Genomic DNA, 21063 nt, shown 5'->3' with positions numbered 1-21063 from the left:
TTGTTCACGCAGAAATGATCTCTTATTAAGATATCTGGTACTACATATACATAAAAAAGACATCTTAATAATTAACATTTTATGATAATTAAAAATAAATAAATAAAGATTCACCTGTAATTTATTAATGCTGCATTGGTCAGTGTTTGTTCTCATATAAGTAAACTGCAAAAAATATAAAGCAACTGTATATCCTGCTGGTGCTTCAATGGTGATTATGCATTCACGATTGCCTCCAAAATGAGAAGGATAAAGTGGACTCATGATAACTCCATTGTTTTCAGTATAGGGTCTGCTGCAATCTAAAAATAAGAACAAAAGTTATTATTATTTGAAGTGCAGAGGGACTTGAAAATATATTATTTTAAATAATTAACAATAGTATGCACTGATCACACAAACATTTTTTTAACTTGTAGGTTTCTTAATGTGAATCAAATGCATAGGAAATGAAGATATGTTATGAAAGTGAATGCCAACAGTGCAACAATTTCAAAAGCAAGAGAGAAAATTGGTGGATGTCAGAGAAAATAGGTGCAGGAATATGTCAGAGAGTGTAGAAAGTAATGTATAAGTTCTGAAGAAAGAGTGGAATGAGAGCAGAACTGTTCCATTAGATAAAGGAAGCTTTAAGACAAAGGTTGCAAATTACAGACTGATCAAAGGCAGAATTTGACAATAAATGAATGGATAGAAATATGATGCTTTAAGGAGATAGTAGACCTTTGTGAATAATATGTTCTGCATTATTATTACTATTATTATTATTACACTAACACCCCATGGAGTCAAAGACTCATCCCATTGTCATACACACAGCTCATCATACCGCACCTTAGATACATTTAAATTCCTGCATACAACACACTCTCATGGAGAGTTGTGAATACTCACACTTTGAATATTCACAATTCTCATTGCAAAATACCTGCTTCTCATTCCCCTGCTCACTCCCTGTTTATATAGCTACCAGGGATGACCTCTTGTTATCCCCCAACCTCTCAGTATTTTAGGAAAAACTTCTTCGATGATAATCCTATAGCAAACCCCTTAACAACTTGTACATCTCTATCATATTATTCCTCTTTCTCCTATCCACTAGACTATGTAAACTGCATCTTCTCAACCGTACCTGATATTCAACATTCCAAAGATCAGAAACTACAATAGTCAGTCGATTCTGGATCATTTCCCACTTCTCTTCATCCTTTTATAAACCAGGTGACCAAATATGTGCAGAGTAGTCCATGTATAGCCTAATCAGAATGTTCCATAACGGGAACCAGAATCTCCTTACTTATATATATAAGTTACTGTCCACCATAACATTTCCAAAATTCGTTGTATTCTCCTTACAATTTTCGCAACATGTCAACTAAATTTTAGGTCCTTATCCACCATCACTCCAAGATCTCTTATTTCCTCCACCTCCAACAATATATTCCCACCAAGCATAAATTGTACATCCCATCTTTGTTTTCCAAATTTTAAAAATGTACGTTTTGCAATATTCACTGGCATCCCCACTCGTGCCAATTCACTTAATCTATTCAAATTTTCTTGTAAGACCACAACATCTGCTCTATCCCAATCTTTCATCATCTGCAGACAACTGAATATCCCCATCCAAATTTTCCCAAATATCATTAAACAGGTTAAACAGAAATGGCCCAAAACAGACTTCTGATGCACACCACTAGTGACTTTCCTCTTCTGGGATATTGCTCCCCATACACAATTTGTTGATACCTATCAGATAGTCAATCTTCAATCTAATGTACTAGTTAAAGCTTCCAACATCTAATGTACTAGTAAAAGCTTCCAACATCTAATGTACTAGTCTGATATCCAACCACTCAGCTCTAGTTTGACTACCAACTTATCATATGATAATCTATCAAAAGGCTTTGCAAAATCTATGTATACTACTGTGTATCCATCTCCTTTGTCCAATGAAGCCATCACATTATTGCAACATGTACGTAGACTACTGAAACATGAACTGCCTTTAGCAAATCCATGCTGTCCATCAAAGATAATACCATTGTTGTCCAACCAATTCTGTATCCTGATTCTCATCAGCCCCATAACACTTTAACCTCAACAAACGACACACAGACAGGCCTATAATTTGATGTTTGAGTGCTGTCACCTCCCTGAAGTGGCACAATCTTGCCCTCCTTCCACTCCTTCAGAACTTGGCCCAGTGCAAGACTCGTATTTAACAAATATGTCAAGGCAGATGGCAACTCCTTGGCATATTCCTTCAAAATCTGCAGTGATAAATCAAGTTTCCATATACCTCTTGGTCACTTACAGTTAATCTCTTCTCTTTATCATCAACTGCTCTCTAACTTTCCATGATATCACATTTACAAGAATGAAATACCTTTATGAACTGCTCATTAAATATCTCAACTACATGCTGTGCAGTAGTTGTCATACCATTATTTCCAATTCTTCCATAATCATTCTTTTTTCTGCTCGTTCCATATCAAAAGAACTCCCTAGGATTATTTTTGGTTTCATTAGCTAACTGCTGCTGATACTGAACTTTTCAACCATTACCAACCAAGTCATTCTCCTTTCTTGTTCTTTGTAATCCTCATGGAATCGATTATTACCACTTCTCTTATGTTGCCTCCATAATGTCTTTTTTCTCTCTATCACATGTTTAATCTCTTTATTCATCTATTTCACACGTACCCCTTGTTTAACCTTCTGACACTTGGAAACCAATTCCACATTCTATGGAACAACTGCAAGCTGTTTCCTGACCTACTCATAATCACCAACCTTGTAGTTCCACATATACCCTATACTCACAGAGGTCCTCACACTGTTGGCAACCACCGAGATAATCACTTCACAGTCACTCCCAAAAACTGGAGGGCGATTTGACATCTCATTTATAATAACATCCTCTGAAGAGATGATCAAATCCAAGACTCTCATTTGAGGAGAAATTCTTCATTTAAAAAATTTAAGAAGAAAGGTGATCTGCAGGCACGTGAAAGGTACAAGGCACATGCCAGACGGGTAACTAGTGTAGTAAGAGAAGCAAAAGCAGATTATGAAAGGAAGTTAGTAACGCATGCTAAAGAGAATCCCAAACATTCTTTCAATATGCTACAGGTAAAAGAAAGAAAGTATATGGCAGAATGATTTTAAGGAATGTTGATTGTAGAGAGGTAACTGAATCAGTCAAAATAGTTGAATTACTAAACGAACGCTGTGCAAAAGTATATCAACCAGGTGGTGATATTGCAGGAATGAGGGAACAGAGGTAAATGAAATGGAAGTGAATAGCATATTACAGAACCTTAATTTTTTTTTTTTATTCGTGTGAGGTTACCCCTATTCCTCGACTGCCCCTTAGGACTGGTTGAGCACTCCTAATGAGGGATTAAGTATTATATCCTATGTCATCTGTGTTCATGGGGCCAGTTTGCCTGCTTGCAGGATGGAAAACCCCAGATAAACTGGGGGAAAAACCCTGCTGTCCATGCCCAAGACTGCCTAACTTCTCTATGGTTGAGAAAGATCCTTAAGCTCCTCACGTCGTCGACGGAAATCGAACTTAGGACACTCTTTCCCCAGGCATATGGTTGCCAAGCGTATAGCCACTAGGCTAAATGTGCAGACAGAACTTAATGTGAATACAGCTGTGGGATTTGATGGTATACCAGCTCGAGATTTATGTGAAGTGGCAAAGGAATTGTCAGTACCCTTGATCATATTTTTAATGTAAGTCTCAGCTCTGGGTTAGTCCTGAGGGGTAGGAAAGAGGGGAAATATATATATATATATATATAAGGTATAAAAGGAGGCACAGAGCTGTGTGTTGTTCAATGATAAGAAGTATGAGCAGAATGAGTATGTCAAGGGAGCTCAGTGACTTTGAACGTGGACTAGTTATTGGTTGCCACATCAGTAAGAAATCTGTCAGAGACATTTCAACCCTTCTCAAGTTGCTCAAGTCAACAGTCAGTGACGTGATTGTGAAGGCACAACCACAACAAAACCATGGTTGGGTAGGTGGTATTTAATGACAGACAGGGATCATCGAGCATTGAAGAAGGTTGTATATGAAAATTGCCAGACATTGAGTGAAACAATCACCTTGGAGTTCCAGAGTGTTACTAACTGTCCAGCCAGAACTATGACTGTACATCGAGAATTAAGAGGAATGGGGGTTCCATGGTCAAGCAGCTGCCCATAAACCAAACATTTCTCCTGTGAACACTAAGCACCGCATGCAGTGGCATAAAGAGTGACGCCACTGGACAGAAGACAACCAGGAATGTGTGATTTTGAGTGATGAATCATGCTTTACCATGTGACAGTCTGATGGGAGAGTCTGGGTGTGGCAAATGCCTGGAGAATGATTCCTGCAAGCGTGTGTGTGTGGTGCCAACAGTGAAATTTGGACCAGGAGGCATTACAGCATGGGGGGGGGATTAATGGAATGGACTTGGCCCTCTCATAACACTACATGGAAATCTAAATGCGAAATGGTACAAGGTCATTTTTACTCGTTGCGTACTATCCACGGTAGAAGATCAATTCGGTGATGACTGTTGTCTGTATCAGCATGACAGTGCTACCTGCCATAAAGCAAGGTCTGTGAGGGAATGGTTTGTGGACAATAAAGTTCCATAAATGGAGTGGCCAGCACAGAGCCCTGACCTGAATCCCATAGAACACCTTTGGAATGAACTGTTCTGGCTATAGCTCTTCAAGAAGAATGGGCTGAAATTCCTCTAGAGATGTTCTGACACCTAGTAGAAAGTCTCCCCGGCAGAGTTAGAGGTGTCATAGAAGCAAAGGGTGGACCCACACCGTATTAATGTCCACTACTGGAAAATGTGTCACAGGGAAAGTCTGATTACAGTTTCGAGTAGGTGTCCGGATGCATTTGATCACAGAGTGTAGTTCCTTTGCATAATAGAGGCTCCAAGACTGATGCAGCAAATTACCCACCAATCAGCATATAAGGAGTCACTGTCAAAGTATTGTAGAAGTTGGCCAAGAGTAAACAGGAATGGATAGCTGGAAATGGGATACTGTATGGGACAGCATGATTTTTTGAAGGGTAATCATGCCTCAGTAACTTGCTCACATTTTATAACACAGTGAAAACTGAGTTGGATAAAGGTAAGGGGTTTACAGTGATACTGCTGGACTTTGCAAAGGCCTTTGACAGGATACCACATGGAATTCTAATCAGTAAACTGCAGCACATGGGGATGGATATAGGGTTGTTGAGGTGGATAGGAGGGCAGTTGATGGAGAGATATCAGAGAGTAGTTTATTCACATTTGAACCCTGCTACACACCACTGTGACTACTGGTGTGCAGCAGGGTTCTTTTCTTGTATATCGCTGCTATTTAGTTTATTCATTAATAACATAGGAAAGGATCTGAGAGGAACTGTTCAGTTATTTGATGACATGCAAAGTTGGGTAGAGCAATAGTTAATACACATCATGTCAAAATTTTGCAGGATGATTTGGATAGAGTGGCAGGCTGGGTAAAGCAGAATGGATGTCAGTTTAATGTTGCAAAATGTAAAGTTACGTATCTTGGAATGAAAAGATTATCAGCAATATACCACATTGGTGGAATTATACTCTAGGAAATTGACAAAGCCTAAGATTTAAAAGTGTTAGTGTACAGGGAGTTAAATTTTAGGGGGAACATTGCAAAAGTGGCTAAAGCAGCTCAGCAGATCACTTGGTTACTGAAGAATACTTGACTAGCAGAGACATGCAGGTTATTGTTTCTTTTTATTGAGCCTTGATAAGACCCCTTCTTGACTACTGTGTGCAGATCTCGGTGCAGGATTTCTTCTTGATGGGGAGAAGGTGGAGACGATCCAGAGGCATGTGACCAAGATGTATCAGGTCTATGGAATGAACTTTATGAGAACAGGTTGAAGATTTGTGGATTGCAGAAACTGGTTAATAGGTGGTAAAGAGGTGATATTATTGATCATTTCAAATTACTGATGAGGTTTTACAAGATTAATTCAGAGGAAATTTTTCAGAACAGGTGTGGTGGTGGAGAACTAGTAGTCATCCATGGAAACTCAAACATGTAAGCAGCAAGGGTGCTAGAACTAGGTTTTTTGCTTGGTGAGTTGTGAATGAGTGGAATAGGTTGCCAGAGTCTTGAACTTGTTCACAGTGCTATAACTGTGAACAAGTTCAAGGCAAAGTATGATAGATACTGTGCTAAATAGTTCTTGACATGATGTTTCCTGCCTCCCTCGATGAGTCCTTAGACTCATCGAGGGAGGCAGTTGCCCATAATAATATTGTTTGGAGCAGTATTAATCAGCAATTCATAAAGGTCTTTCAATCTTGTGAATGTGACTTCATGGAAAGATTGAGAGCCGTTAATGATGAGGAGAGACTGACTGTAAGTGAGCAAGTGGTGTATCAGGAGTTGAGCAAACTAGATGTTGATTAGGCTGTGGGACTTGATAATATATCACCATGTATTCTGAAAGAATGTTCCAGGGAGTTGACGTCGGCTGTGACATATTTTTTTAATATGAGTCTTGCACTGGGTCAAGTTCATAAGAAGTGGAAGGAGGACAAGATTGTGCTACTCCATAAAGGAGGTAATAGAACTCAAGCATCAAACTATAGGCTTATCTGTGTATCAGTTGTTGTGGTTAAGTTGTTGGAGAAGCATGTGAGAACTAGGATCAAGAACTGAGTTCACAACAATGTTGTCATCTTTGATGGACATGATGGATTTGCTAACGGGAGGTCATGTTTTATAATCTACTTACTTATTACAATAAGGAGTCTGCTTCCTTGGACATGGAAGGAGGATATACAGTAATATCCTTAGATTTCGCAAGGGTTTTTGATGGATTACCGCATGATAAGTTGATAGTCAAACTAGAGCAGATGGGGTTGGATATTGGATTAGGCAATGGATTGGAGACTGGCTATCTGATAGGTATCCAGAAGTTGTGTATGGGGAAGTGATATCCAGGAAAAGGAAAGTCACTGGTGGTATGCCTCAGAGGTCTGTTTAACGGCCATTACTGTTTAACTTGTATATTAATGATATTGTTGAAGATGATGATAGTGGATAAGGATCTCAAATTTAGGTGACACATGGCCAAAATTGTGAAGACAACACAAAGGCTTCTGGGAATGATGAGGAGAACAATGACTTGTAAAAGTAGGGAGATTCTTGTTCCATCGTATAAGGCTTTGATTATACCACACATGGACTATTGTGCCCAGATTTGGTCACCTGGTTTTCAGAAGGATGAAGAGATGTTGGAAAGGGTCCAGAGGTGACTGACTAAGGTAGTTTCTAACCTCTGGAATTCGAGTATGAGGAAAGATTGAGAAGATGCAATTTGCAGAGTCTGGTGAGAGGGGATATATGATAGAGTTCTCCAAGTCAGTAAGGGATTATTATAGGATCAATGCTGGAGAGGTTCTACAGAAAACAGTGGGAGATAGGGGAGAACCAGAGATCATCTCTGGAAACTGTATAAAGAGGGTGTGAGAGGCAGGTTTTTTTTTAATGCAGAGTTGTGAATTATTGGAATGCCTTGCCTGAGAGTGTGGTGTCTGCAGATAATTTGAGTGTGTTTAAAGTATTGTATGATGAGCTGTGTGTATGATAAAAGGACCTCCCAGATGAGTCTTTGACTGCATGGGGTCTTGGATAGTAATAATAATAATATTCCAGTTCTGCTTTCCTTACCATACTAGTACTATATAAGACTCTCGTGGCCTTAGTCTTATATTCTTCATGCATCTGCTCTCTACCCCTCTCCTTATATCTCTTTCATAACTTCTTTTTTACCTGCAGTTCCTATTTGATATTGTTTGTCATTTACACCAAACCGTGTCCTCTTCTTCGCTCGTGGAATACAGCTTACTATTATTGCTAATACTTCTTAACTTTAAATAACTTTAACTTGACCTTGCCAAGCTGAAGAACATAGTAACAATCAATTGCTGTGCTCAATAATCAGCTTTGAAAACTTGCTGAGCAACTGAAAATCAAAAGTGGCCATTCAGGAACAAGATTTTTCTTGTATAGTGATATTACTAGCTTGAATGATTGAAATAACAAAATGTGTACAAAATTTTGTAGATATCTCAGATGAATTTGAAGATATCTCAGAATTTTAATTCTGAGATATCTTCTAATAGTTGAAACAAGTTTTAGATGATTTTGGTCACTCATTCACAACAATACAAAGAAATGATCACTTAAACATTAAACATAACGGAATGGCAACATTAATGATTCATGCATTCATTTTGCTTTCTAGAATTACTAATGGTATACAGAATAGAAGATATAATTATTTATTATGATGCAATAAAAAAAACATTAAAATACAATATAAGTACAAAATCTGAAAACTTCTGGTTCATTTTCAAATTCTAATTCCTCAGTGTGGATTTCATTTCTGTAAGTTAATTCATTAATAAAAAGGTCCATTGTTTAACCTATTTCATGAATGACATTGTGTTGCATTCATTTTGAAAAATCATTCTTTTGAATTAAATAGATGTCCTTTTCAAATATGAGCCTCCTTTTCACATTATGCTGCATATTTTAGCTCTCCCTCCCTCTTTTCGCTTACTAAAATGTAATCTTTCCAGTTTCATACAATCATTATACTCAATGTTACCAGATGATCACAACACTCAATCATCAAAAATTGAATAACAGTTAACTTAGCATATAAGAAGAATAAGTAAAACTTACTTGCTGCCTTGTATGTAAGAGAAAATCCTCTTTGGGTACCTTCAGAATTACTCATGAAAGTAAGCCACAGTTCATGCAGTGGATAGATCTCATGAGGAGTTGATGTGCCACAGAAATGATATGGAGAGCTGATACCCTAAATAAAGAAAAAAATTATTATTATTATTATCATTATCATCGTATTGTAAAAACAGTCATAATTTCAAATTATGAATATTTTTACAAATTGTTTATATTAGTACAGGTAACCCTTGTATAACACGGTATTTATACAACGCGGTTTCGATATAATGCGGTCTACAAATTGTAGTAACCCTTTATCTTTTCATATATATTTCAACGAGCGACTTAAAAATCAAATGTTATCTTCGTTAAATTTGTGTCTGCCCTCATCTTGCATTTAGTTATAAGTAGCGAATTTATATTAGGGGAAATACCCTTTAGCACACATGTACGTCAATTGTTTACTGTATAAATTGCTTATTGTTGAAAATTTTCTTAATTAAGTGTGTTAATCTCAAGCTGAGCACTTTATTTTTTGATGAGTTACATACAATATGTAATGCTTTTTTTTATGTGAAAAATTTATTTTTATAGTAATGCCCACTTAGAGCACTTTTGCGATATGGTTAAAAACAAAATTAGTGAATTAATTGATAGGGAAATACATTTAAATGAGGAGGAACTGGTACAAACAATTAATAGATGATGTCAAAATGAGGAAAGTTCTACAAAGATTCTGATTGCGATGAATCCGTTAAAGAATTCAGTTTAATGAAATTAGCAGAAGGACTGAACTTGGCAAGAAAGTTATTTTATGGATAATGATCTCTCAATGGAGTGTTCCAGAAAATTCACAAGACAATTGGATATTTGTTTAGCTCCGTATTATGAACTTAATAAAAAATTGCAGCATAGTGGTAAGCAAGGTCTTATTACTGACTTGTTCATAACTAAATGAGCCGAAGTATGCAATGAGAATTATGCAAATGATGTTCAAGAGATTTCAAGTGATGATGACGTCTGGGCACTCGTAAATTAGAACATCTATAAAATGTTAGTCTTGAAGACAGTGATGACGATTAAATTATGTACTTTATTTTATTTTGTTTAAAGCATTTTATGCATTATAAGCAACGAAGATTATGTACAATTTATATTTTTATTTTTTGGCCTTGGTTGGCACTTCCAGGCCACAGGTTATTGGTGAAACATGGCTGACAGAAAATGATATAGCTAGTGGGGTGGAATGTGAGGGGTATGGTGTGTTCGGGAGCGATATGGGGAATAAAATGGGGGAAGGAGTGTTATTGATGATAGCTGATGAGTAACAGCCAAGGAGAATAGAAGTGGAACTGCAGGATAGAGAAAAGAGCACATTTGAGGCTATTTGGTGTGAGATTGAAACTAGCAGAACAAAATATTTTTTCTATATGTATTAGCAAATAGAAGAAATGAGTGGAAGAAGGGTAATTATTATGGGCGATTTCAACTATGGTAACATACTAGAAGGAGGAGACGATGCACGGGAGGAAGGAATTGTATTTTATGCGGTTATTAAGGGATAACTATCTGTGACAGCAAGTAATGGAAAATACTAGGGGTCAGAAAGTGCTTGACCTAGTAATTGCATCTGAGAATTTGGCTGTAATGAATATGACCACGTTGCCACCAATTGGTGAGAGTGATCATAGGATCTTGACTTGGGAGGTGGCTAAAGGTGTGAAATTTACAATTAAGACAGGGTACATGTGGATTTATTGGGCTGGTAAGTATGATAAGCTTAGGAGTTTGATTGGTTCAATGTCATGGCATGTAAAACAGCAAGGGCTAGATGTTGATAGTGCATGGGAGGCAGTTAGGAAATGTTTACACGAGGCAATGGCTGACTGTATACCTACAGTCCGAATAATAAATCAAGTCGGGGTTAAATGGATGAATAACACCATTAAGCTTGAGCTGCAAAAAACGAAACAACTATGGAGGGAATTTAAGGAGAAAGATGACCAGCAGACACATGAATGGTATAAAGCGCAGGCAGAAGGGTAACGAGTGTGGTAAGAAAAGCAAAAACGGATTATGAAAGAACATTAGCTATGTGCAGGCTAAAGAGAATCCCAAACAGTTTTTTCGATATGCTGCAAGTAAAAGAAAAAAATTTATATGGCAGAATGATTTTAAAGAATGCCGATGGTAGGGAGGTAACCGATTCAGTTGATATAGTTGTATTACTGAGTGAGTACTTTGCAAGAGTATATCATCCAGGTAGTGACATTGCAGGAATGAACGAACCAATAGATTATATGGGAATTGTGGTGAATGAAATGAAGGTGAATAGTCTGTTACAAAACCTCAATGTCAATACATCTGTGAGATTGGATGGTATACCAGCTCGTGTTGTACGTAAAGCAGCTAAAGAATTGTCAGTGCCCTTGTGGCAAAGTGTTATGCATTTTGAGGTGAAAAGATTAGCAGCAGTATATCACATTGGTGGAACCGTACTCCAGGAGATTGATGAGGCCTGGGATTTGGGAGTATTAGTGGATAGGGAGTTGAAGTTTAGGGGGCACATTGCAAAAGTGGCTAAATGAGCTCATCAAATCACTTGGTTGTTGAAAAATACTTTAACAAGCAGAGACAAATAAGTTATTGTTCCTCTGTATTGAGCCTTGATAAGACCCCATCTAGACTACTGTGCCTAAATATGGGTGCCAGGGTTTCTTCTTGATGGGGAGGAGGTGGAGAGGATCCAGAGACGAGTGACCAAGATGACAGCAGGTCTATTGAATGAACCTTATGAGAACAGGTTGAAGATTTGTGGGTTGCATAAATTGGTTGATAGGTGGAAAAGTGGTGATATGATTGAGACATTCAAATTACTGAAGGGTTTCTATAAGATTAATTCAGAAGATATTTTTGAGAATAGGACTGGTGGTGGGAGGACTCAGGGCCATACATGGAAGCTGGGCAAGAATGTGGTTAGCAAGGTTATTAGAGCTAGGTTTTTTACTTGGAGAGTGGTGAATGAGTGGAATAAGCTGCCAGAGTCTGTTGTGGGTGCGATGACTGTGAATGAGTTCAAGGTGAGGTATGATAGATACTGAGTGAATGTCGGATAGTTGTTTTTCAAACGATGTTAGGGCTTCCCTCGATGAGACTGTCGAGTCCTTGGAGTTGCCCGTAATAATAATAATAATAATAATAATAATAATAATAATAATAATAATAATAAGTGTACACTATGTATTTTGTTTCATAGTTTATATGTTTTCTTAACTTACATGAATTACCTGAATTAAATATATTTTTGTTGGTTATGTCATTGTTTATATAATGTTAAAAAAAAAACGATTTGGGAACCTAACCCTATTTTTTCTACGTGATATGAGTCTCGCATAAAATGAGATTGATGTTATGCAAACCTCACATCCGGATTATATGAGGATTACCTGTACATTATTTACCCTCAAGGGCTCACTTTAGTGAGTATGGGCACAGTAAACCTGAGGTATCTGATGCTGGACCATGCCTTACTTCATGTAATATACATCTGTTATATTATCTGTAGACTGGTCCCCTTTTTTCTTTACTTATTTCTTTTCTTCTTGCTCCCCCCCCCCAATGCTATTAGCGTATTCAAGGGTTAGGGGTGAATCTTTCCTATTTTGCTATTTCATCTTATGTGGAAAGGGACTCTGCAACCATACCACTTTCTTCTTGCATTGACTTCACTTCAAAATTCTAATATGGTTGTGCCTTATAACAGATCTCATGCTGCATTGGTTGTTGCACAGAATAATCAGAGCCATGTTCAGGGCTTAGGCAGAGGGTCCTGTTCAAGAAGTATATTACAGTCTCCATCATATGTCAGTGATACTGTGAATGAGCAACACAGTAGGTATAAGATTAATCTTAGAAGGGAATTTTACATAGGTACATGGAATGTTCGGGGTCTACAGGTGGGTACTCATGAGATTGTTTGTAAAGAGATGGATAGGTATAAAATTGACATCCTGGGAATTACAAAGAACAGATGGAATGGAGGTCACTTCAAAAGACAGAATGGTAAGCTAGTTATTTACTCAGGTGGAGACTCAAAGTATCATGGGGTATCTGTGATACTGAAGACAGCTCAGGCAAGAAGCCTTCTTGGTTATAACCTCATTAATGATAGGATAATTTCTATTCGACTTGAGGCTCAGCATACCAATGTATCAATTGTGGTAGTTTATGCACCCCACAAGTAGGGTGCATAGGCCTGAAAAAGAGAGTGAGGAATTCTATGAAACTTACAAATTGTTTTGGACTGCCTACCAAGGAGAGACATACTTTACATCTTAGAGGACTTAAATGCAAAAGTGAGAAAGAGTATGAGAGTCAGGTAAGTGTGGCATGTTTGGTCTGGGCGAACATAGCACCCATGATGAAAGACTGTTGGAATTTGCCAGTGCTAACAGATTAGTTATTACCAATACATGCTTTCAGAAACATCCACGACAGACCTACATCCTCTGTCCAAAAAGAAACCGAACTTTTTGAAAATAGAAGAAAACAGTGGGCCTCCTGTTGTATCGTTTTGAAGTCGAAAGTGACAACCTTCATTAGTATTGTGTCAACTGTATTTTTTGTCATTTTTTGACATTTGTTTCATTAGAAGCCGAGTTATAGTGCCAAGAGTGACAGTGTGTTTTCACGAACGGTCAGAAAATGAGGTTCAAGCAGAGAGCTGTGATTGACTTTTCTGTTAAACTTGGTAAGAGTTTTACCTAAATGCATCAAATGCTTCAAAAAGCATCCGATGATGAATGCTTATTCCTGTACTCAAGTTTAATCAGTGGTTTAAGCAATTTCAATGTGGTCGTGAAACGGCTGAGGACGACGAAAAGACGGGCCGTCAAAAAACTGGACTGAGCGAAGTTGACATTCAAAAATTATGCGATTTCATTAAAGAAAACCCAAAATCGTCTGGGAGATTGGTTGAAAATGAATTGGGGATTGCAAAATCACCTGTGCACAACATTTTGATGGAGAGTTTGGGCCTTCGTAAATTGAATTCGAGATTTGTTCCCCACAAGATGACCGACGACCAAAAAATATATCGAATTGAACACTGCAAGGACCTCATTAAAACCACTCATAAGGACTCAAACTTCCTTGAAATGATCGTTATTGGTGATGAAATGTGGTATTTTGAGTATGAGCCTGAAACAAATCACTACAGTGCTGAGTTGAAACCACCAAAAGCGTATCCGAAAAAAAGTCGCTTGGACAAGTCAAAAGCAAACACAATGCTGATTTGTTTCTACCTTTCCAAGGGCGTTATGGATAAAGAATTCATTCCGCCTGGCCATACGGTCAATGGTGAGTTTTATCTCAAAGATTTGAAGTGATTGATAGCGAGAATTTGTCGTGTATGGCATGAATATCGTGATGCAGGCAGCTAGTCACTTTTGCACGATAATGCACCATCCAGTGGAGGCTGGTAAAAATTTAAGTGGGGGTGCTGCATATACAAAATAAAATAAATAAATAAAAATTATTTTTTCCTAAATTTATTAATAAATAAATTTACATATTAAAAAATTGCTTTATTAAAAATATTTCACCCTCACCACAAACAAACACCAATAATAAAAGTTTCGTATCTCACAGAAATAACGTGCGCAAACATACGATACACTGCCCAAACAAGCAGTGTCAGAATCACTTGTCATGTGCAATGACAAGCGTAAATGAATATTGGTGAGTCTAGCTGCAATTGCAGCGATAATTCTTAAACTGCATTAGATTGCAGTGCATTTGTTTAACGTAACGATAATTGAAAAAATATAATTCTTATAATAAATAATATATAAATAAATAATTATATGTTATTTTAACAAAAGAGAGAGTGGTGAATGAGTGGAATAAGCTGCCAGAGTCTGTTGTGGGTGCTATGACTGTAAATGAGTTCAAGGCGAGGTATACTAGATAGCGTGTGAATGTCGAATAGTTGTTCTTGACATGATGTTAGGGCCTCCCTCAATCTGTCGACTCCTTGGAGTTGCCTGAAATTTTAATAATAATAATAGTTCTTGCACGGCTTCAGTGAGTGATCCAACCCACTTTGAGTGTTGGGTCACTCGCCGTATTTATCTGATTAAGCACCCTGTGAGTTCTTTTTCTTTCCCTGACTTCATTTGTCGATGAAAGGAAAGCGAGGGAGCTGAGGGAAAGCATATTGATTGAAATAAATGATGTGAATAATTATAATTTTCCTGTGTTTATTTATTTTACTTATTTAGTTTACTTATTTACTTTATTTAGTTTACTTATCTATTCAGGAGCTCTCCACAAACACTACACACCATGTAGCCCTCTAGTGGCTAATCTGCAAATTATAGAACTATTAGTTTAATATCTCATGCAAGCAAAATTTTATTGAAGATCATGCTAATATGATTGAGGCCAAAGTTGAAGCAGAGATACCTGAGGAACAAGCAAGTTCTAGGAAAGGTAAGGGCACCAGAGATCAGATCCTTTGTCTTAGACAGATATTAGAAAAATATAAAGAATTCACACTCCCTCTGGTAATGTGTTTCTTAGACTACTCTAAAGCTTTTGACTGTGTTGAGCATGTGAAGCTGTGGGAAGTAATGAAAAGAATGGGTTTTCCACAACACACTATCAGGTTGATAGCCAACTTGTATATGGAGCAAGACGCCATGGTAAGAACAGGTGTTGGGTTGATTGACTGGCTTCAATTTGGAAAAATAATCAGGCAAGGATGTTTACTTTCTTCTCACTTGTTTGGTATATGGTGGAAAAGGATCTGAAATTCAGGGGTCACATTGCACAAGTTGTGAAGACATCACATTGAATAATGGCAATGATGCGGAGAACCCTGACATGCAGAAATAGAGAGGTTATGATTCCACTGTATAAGACCTTGATCAGGCCTCATATGGATTATTGTGCACAGATTTGGTCGCCTGGTTTTTATGGTGACGAGGATATGTTGGAAAGGGTATAGAGAAGATTCACAAAGGTGGTCAGTGGTCTTTGGAGTACGAGAACAGATTGAGGGAATGTAAGTTGCAGAGCCTTGTGAATAGGAGGAAGAGGGGAGATATGATCGAGACGTATAAACTGGTCAGGGGTTGTTATCAGGTAGACATGGGAGAGATTTTTCATAGAAGTTAAGAAGGAAGTAGAACAAGAGGCCATTGCTGGAGGCTGTGTAAGGAGGATGTGAGCAAAGGAGTGAGAAGCAGGTTCTTGGCATGGAGGGTGGTTGGTGATTGGAATGCATTGCCTGAGTGTGTTGCGGATGTGGACACATTGAATCAGTTTAAGACATGGTTGGATGAACATTGTATGCAATAGTGAGTACCTTCCACAATGAGTCTCTGACTCCATGGAGGTTGGGTGTTGATAATAATAATAATAAATATGCAGAGGACATCATGTGTGAAGCATTGGATGAGCTCAGGACAGGAATTAGGATAGAAGGTAGATTGATCAGTAATCTGAAGTATGCTGATGATACAGTACTCCTTTGTAATGACATGGAAGAACAAAGACTAATTCTTGACAAAGTTAACAAGATCAGTAATAACAGAGGACTTCAACTCAATCCTAGCAAGTCAAAGATTATAATTGTCAAAGGAAATACAAACAGAGAACCTCTTGAGAAACAAATGTATCTGAATCGAGAAAGAATTGAGCAAGTCAGCAAGTTTGAGTATCTGGGATCCATTATTAATGTGAAGAATTGCTGTTCAGAAGACATCAGAAATAAGTTAGGAATAGCTAAAATAACAGAGACATGTCTAAAATCTGGACGGATGGATCTATCTCCATGGAAACAAAGTTGAGGATTTTGGATGCAGTTGTTTTTCCAACAGCAACTTATGGATGTGAGACTTGGAACCTAAATAAGTCAAATAAGAAATGGATATCTGCAGTGAATATATATATATAGAGAGAGAGGAGTACATTATTAGTTTTGGTTTCATAATACGTATTGTTGGCACTTGCGATGCGCCCATTATTGATGTTATTTTTTCAAAATGAAATGTGAAGCAATTAAAAAAAATTATGTACTTACTGGATTTGCATAGTTGTGTTATTGTCAGAAATTTTATTGTAGTTTAAAATTATAAAGTGTTGTGTTTTGTAAAGACATTCTCATAACGCTAACGGAGATGACACATCAGCCATTATACTTAACTTCTCTCTTGCCACTTTCATGAAGTGCTCATGCTTGGAAGAGTTTGATGGGTTATTGACAGCTGATGAGAGAGAGCATTCAGTATCAAAGTAACGGAAACAATAAGAGTGCGTTTGGTATCAAAGTAACGGAGGAAAAACAATAGAGAGCTAATGGAAGGTTAAGAATGCAGACAGAGGAATTTAGTTCTTATGAAGTTTATTTAGTTATATGTGACAGTGGAAGGAATATTAATAGAAGATTCCGAAAAAGGAATCGTAGAAATGTGAGCTTTTAAAGTGGAGGAGTTAAGACTGTAAATAAGTACCAGTAAATATTATTATTATTATTATTCGTGATATCTCCAAGAAGTCAAATGACTCATCACGGGAGGACACCTACTATACAACTGTCTCCACCAGTACACCGAACCTCTACTACCAATCATCTCCATCAATGCCATCTACTGCCCACCACCACCATCACCACCACAACTAGTATTTTTGTGTCTGTAAATTGCGTGTGTTCTGAAGGGCCTATTTATCTGTATGCAGGATGAAAAACCCTGCCACCTCTATATGAGATCGGCTAACTCACTTTCGATTGAAAAAGTCCACATAAAGATTCCTCCTGTCATGACGAGAATCGAACTTAGGACTATTCCAATCGAAGGGCGCAAATAAAAGAAAATATTGCACTTGATGTTCTATAGGAATGTTCAGGGAAATGTTGATTGGAAAATTTCATCTATTTTAAGGATGCTGGATCTATCTATTATTTCTACTGGAAAAGGAGATGGAATTTACCAACTTAGATAAAGCAGTAGAAGAAACTTTTTTTGGCTGGTACAAAAATTAATAAAATTAAACTGCATGAGGTAGGAGTACTTATACTTCGATGAATTCAGAATATCTAATATCTGTACTTCAGAGTCAGGAGAATAATGTGTGCTACATAAGGGTGATGAGAAGGGATCCTGTGGAAAAGAAGGAGAGAATCTTATATCTTTGGAAAAAAGGCCATAACAAAGAAAATGACTATGAACATTTTGTTATTGTGTAAACAAGATGTTTAGTCTAGTAGACGTGATTAAGTATATGTTAAACAAACCAGTAATAGAATGAGTCAGAAATGGGTGATCTCTAAAGTGTAAGTTTATTTTAAAAGGCAATGGATCTAGTTAATTTTGTAGTTAGTTATGTAATTTTATTTCTATCAAATTGCCATCAAAGGTTGGTCAATTGGTAGAGCCTCTGCTACTAATGGCTTGCAAAAAGTTAAGCAAGTTTGAGCACGGTTAGTAGTTGGAAGGAGTTCAATTGTTCGATGCTGTTGGCACACTCTCCCTCGATGAGTCTTTGGACTCCCTGGAGGTGTCACATAATAATAATACTGTTATTTTTTTTATTTATTAAATGTGTATATTTGGTATTTGGTTCTTGAGTCGGTAATTTTTTTGGATTCTGAAAGAAACAGTTAAAAGTCATTGCACCAATCGGAATTGAACCCTTGTGCATATATAAAAACACTTGGAAATAGAAATAATCGTTATAGAGAAAATCTCATATAAAACAGGATTGATAATTATCTAAACAGTATCCCCATGGAGTCAAAACATTCATCAAGGGAAATGATCCATCCACATTATCATGGGGGGAAAAAAAATTATGAAACTATGCCTTAACGTGTTTGTGTTGGATAGTGTCTGCATGTGCATAAACCACTGGAGAGAACTAGCTTTAGCATTTGCATGCTGCTTCCACATTGGTCGGCTGCATTTTTACAAAGCTTATGTGGCTTGTTGGAATCAACTTGTTTGGTATAATTTTAATTGATAAATTTACATTTATGAAGTGCCTTGATAATATCAAATATTTTAAATATTATTCAAACTGATTTCTAGTTATATATATATATTCTCATATGCATCTTTTTGAACAGCATAAATTGTGTGCATCCTATACCCAATGAGTGCATTATAAACAGCTTTTTCATGTATTTTCTGGAACAGAAAATCTGAAAGATCCTAGGACAAATGTGTTTAGTTAGCTAATATATTTAGTTCTACAATAAAACTAGTTTCATGCCTGCCTGCAGCTTAAAATCTGTGGGGAAGGGAATTTTTTTGTTATGAAGTGTCATTCCAATTGTCTCTAATTACAATAATCATTGCCAAATATAGTAAAAAGACTCTGAAATGTCTATGTCTATGTCTAGGTAATACATACCTCACACACAGCACTAATTGTGCTGTAGGTTCTTGTACTTCTTGTATATGGGATGAATATATAAAATATTAAATCAAGAATATAATTTCTTGGTATCTTTAATTTATAAAAAAACTGAATGGTAAGGATTTTTCAAGAATGGTATAGTGCTGTGAATGTAGTATGTATGAATGAGAAGATGCTGCAGATGTTTACATGAAGAGACTGAATAAGAGAAAGTAGTGAGTGTGGGAATACAGGAAGTGGATATTTTGATGGTCCATTAGGTGTGTTTAAATCAGAATAGGGGACATGATATTGTAGCTGAAACAGATATTAATCAAGATTGTGCAAATGCTAAGAAATGATAGTGAAGAAAAGAATGTGTGATTGACTCTAAGTGTATGATAATGATGTTGAAAAAGAGAGTACAATTAATGGTAAGATGGCAAGCAGGATTGAAAGCGAACAAGTTTGTGTGAATGATGATAAGATAGTCAGGGTGAATGATATACAGGGACGGCTCATCTATAGGGGCTGGGCCCTACCTATATTTGTATAAGTAGCCCAATAATTATAGTTTTAAAAAATATGTTTCTTGTAATTATTGTTTTTTGATCTATTTCCAACACGTTTTATTGATTAATAAAAAAAAATGCCATAGTATTTTGGGGCAATATTGTATAATGAGACAGTATGGTCTCTGGGGCCAGCCACGGTTGGCCCAATTTTATACGTGTAGAACACAGGGCATGTACGTGCTCATACATTGTATTTGTTTACCGGATGCATCGCTTATCTTGGGGGCCAGTTTAGTCTGGCCCAGTCACTGAGTTGCACATACGTACACAGCGTGCGATTCTTTGAGTGTGAACCACATGCACTAGCAATCGTGTTTGTTTACCGGGCACAATGCTTATTTTGGGACCCATTTAGTCTGGCCCAATCACTGCGTTTTTACGTAAATAGTGTGCAATTCTTTCATTGTCTTATTATTTATTCTTGTTGTTGATCGGTTTTATTGTTTAATAAAAAAATTACTGTAGAGTTCTGTGGCAATATTGTATAATGCGACTTAGTACGGTCTCCGGAGTCAGCCACGGCTGGCCCTATTTTATACGTGTAGAACACAGGGCATATGAGGTACGTGCAGTAGTGATTGTGTTTCTTTACCAGGTGCAACGCTTATCTCGGAGCCTGTTTAGTCTGGCCCAATCACTGTGTTTGTATGTAAATAATGCGCGATTCTTTCATTGTCTTATTATTTATTCTCGTTGTTGTTCTGTTGAATTGTTTTTAGTGTATTTAATTATAGTTGTCATTTTTGTTATAATTTATTTTACAGTTTAAATTTTTATTACGTACATAAACAACATATTTTAACTATGAACAAAATTGACAGTTTATTGGAAAAACGTTTCTCGCTTTTCCAATTTAAAAAAAATTAATAGCTCAATGCATCAGTGGAGTCTTTATTTGTTCATATGGAGTTTCCTCCCTTTTCTCCCTAATCCCTATTGGGGCGAGATAAGTCCCCCTCATGGGGGATTAAGTATTGATGGCTGTAGATCCGTGTGTTCATGGGGCTGGTTTGCCTGCTTGCGGGATGAAAAACCCCAGATAAACTAGGGAAAAACCCTGCTGTCCATGCCCAAGACTGGCAAACTTGGCTATGGATGAGGAGGATCCTTAAGCTCCTCACATCGGCGACGAGAAACGAACCCAGGACACTCCTTCCCCAGGCATATGGTTGCGATGCGCATAGCCACTATGCTGACCGAGCGGACTATGCTGACCGAGGGATGTATGTCAAAAGGACAGTGGAGGCTGACTAAACATTATTGTAATAGAAATAATTACTATAAATCAATAATAGAACCACTATATAAATATTAAAAAAATTAA

The 21063-nt window shown here is 37.2% G+C and overlaps 1 protein-coding gene across 1 annotated transcript in view; it reads right to left on the bottom strand.

The window, feature by feature from the left end:
- Positions 1–21063, bottom strand: part of Cubn (Cubilin) — a 2223842-nt gene that overhangs the window by 201949 nt on the left and 2000830 nt on the right. The window contains exons 64-65 of the mRNA XM_090396294.1: positions 8761–8896; positions 115–302 (exon numbers count right to left, since the gene is read on the bottom strand). Coding sequence (XP_090252420.1) covers positions 115–302; positions 8761–8896 — 324 coding nt within the window. The remainder of the gene's footprint in view (positions 1–114; positions 303–8760; positions 8897–21063) is intronic.

Source organism: Typopeltis vanoorti, chromosome 8, assembly GCF_054136105.1.
Source record: "Typopeltis vanoorti isolate ZY-2024b chromosome 8, IOZ_Tvanoo_1.0, whole genome shotgun sequence".
In the NCBI taxonomy this organism is placed as follows: Eukaryota; Metazoa; Arthropoda; class Arachnida; order Uropygi; family Thelyphonidae; genus Typopeltis; species Typopeltis vanoorti.
This window is presented reverse-complemented; position numbering and strand designations above follow the sequence as displayed.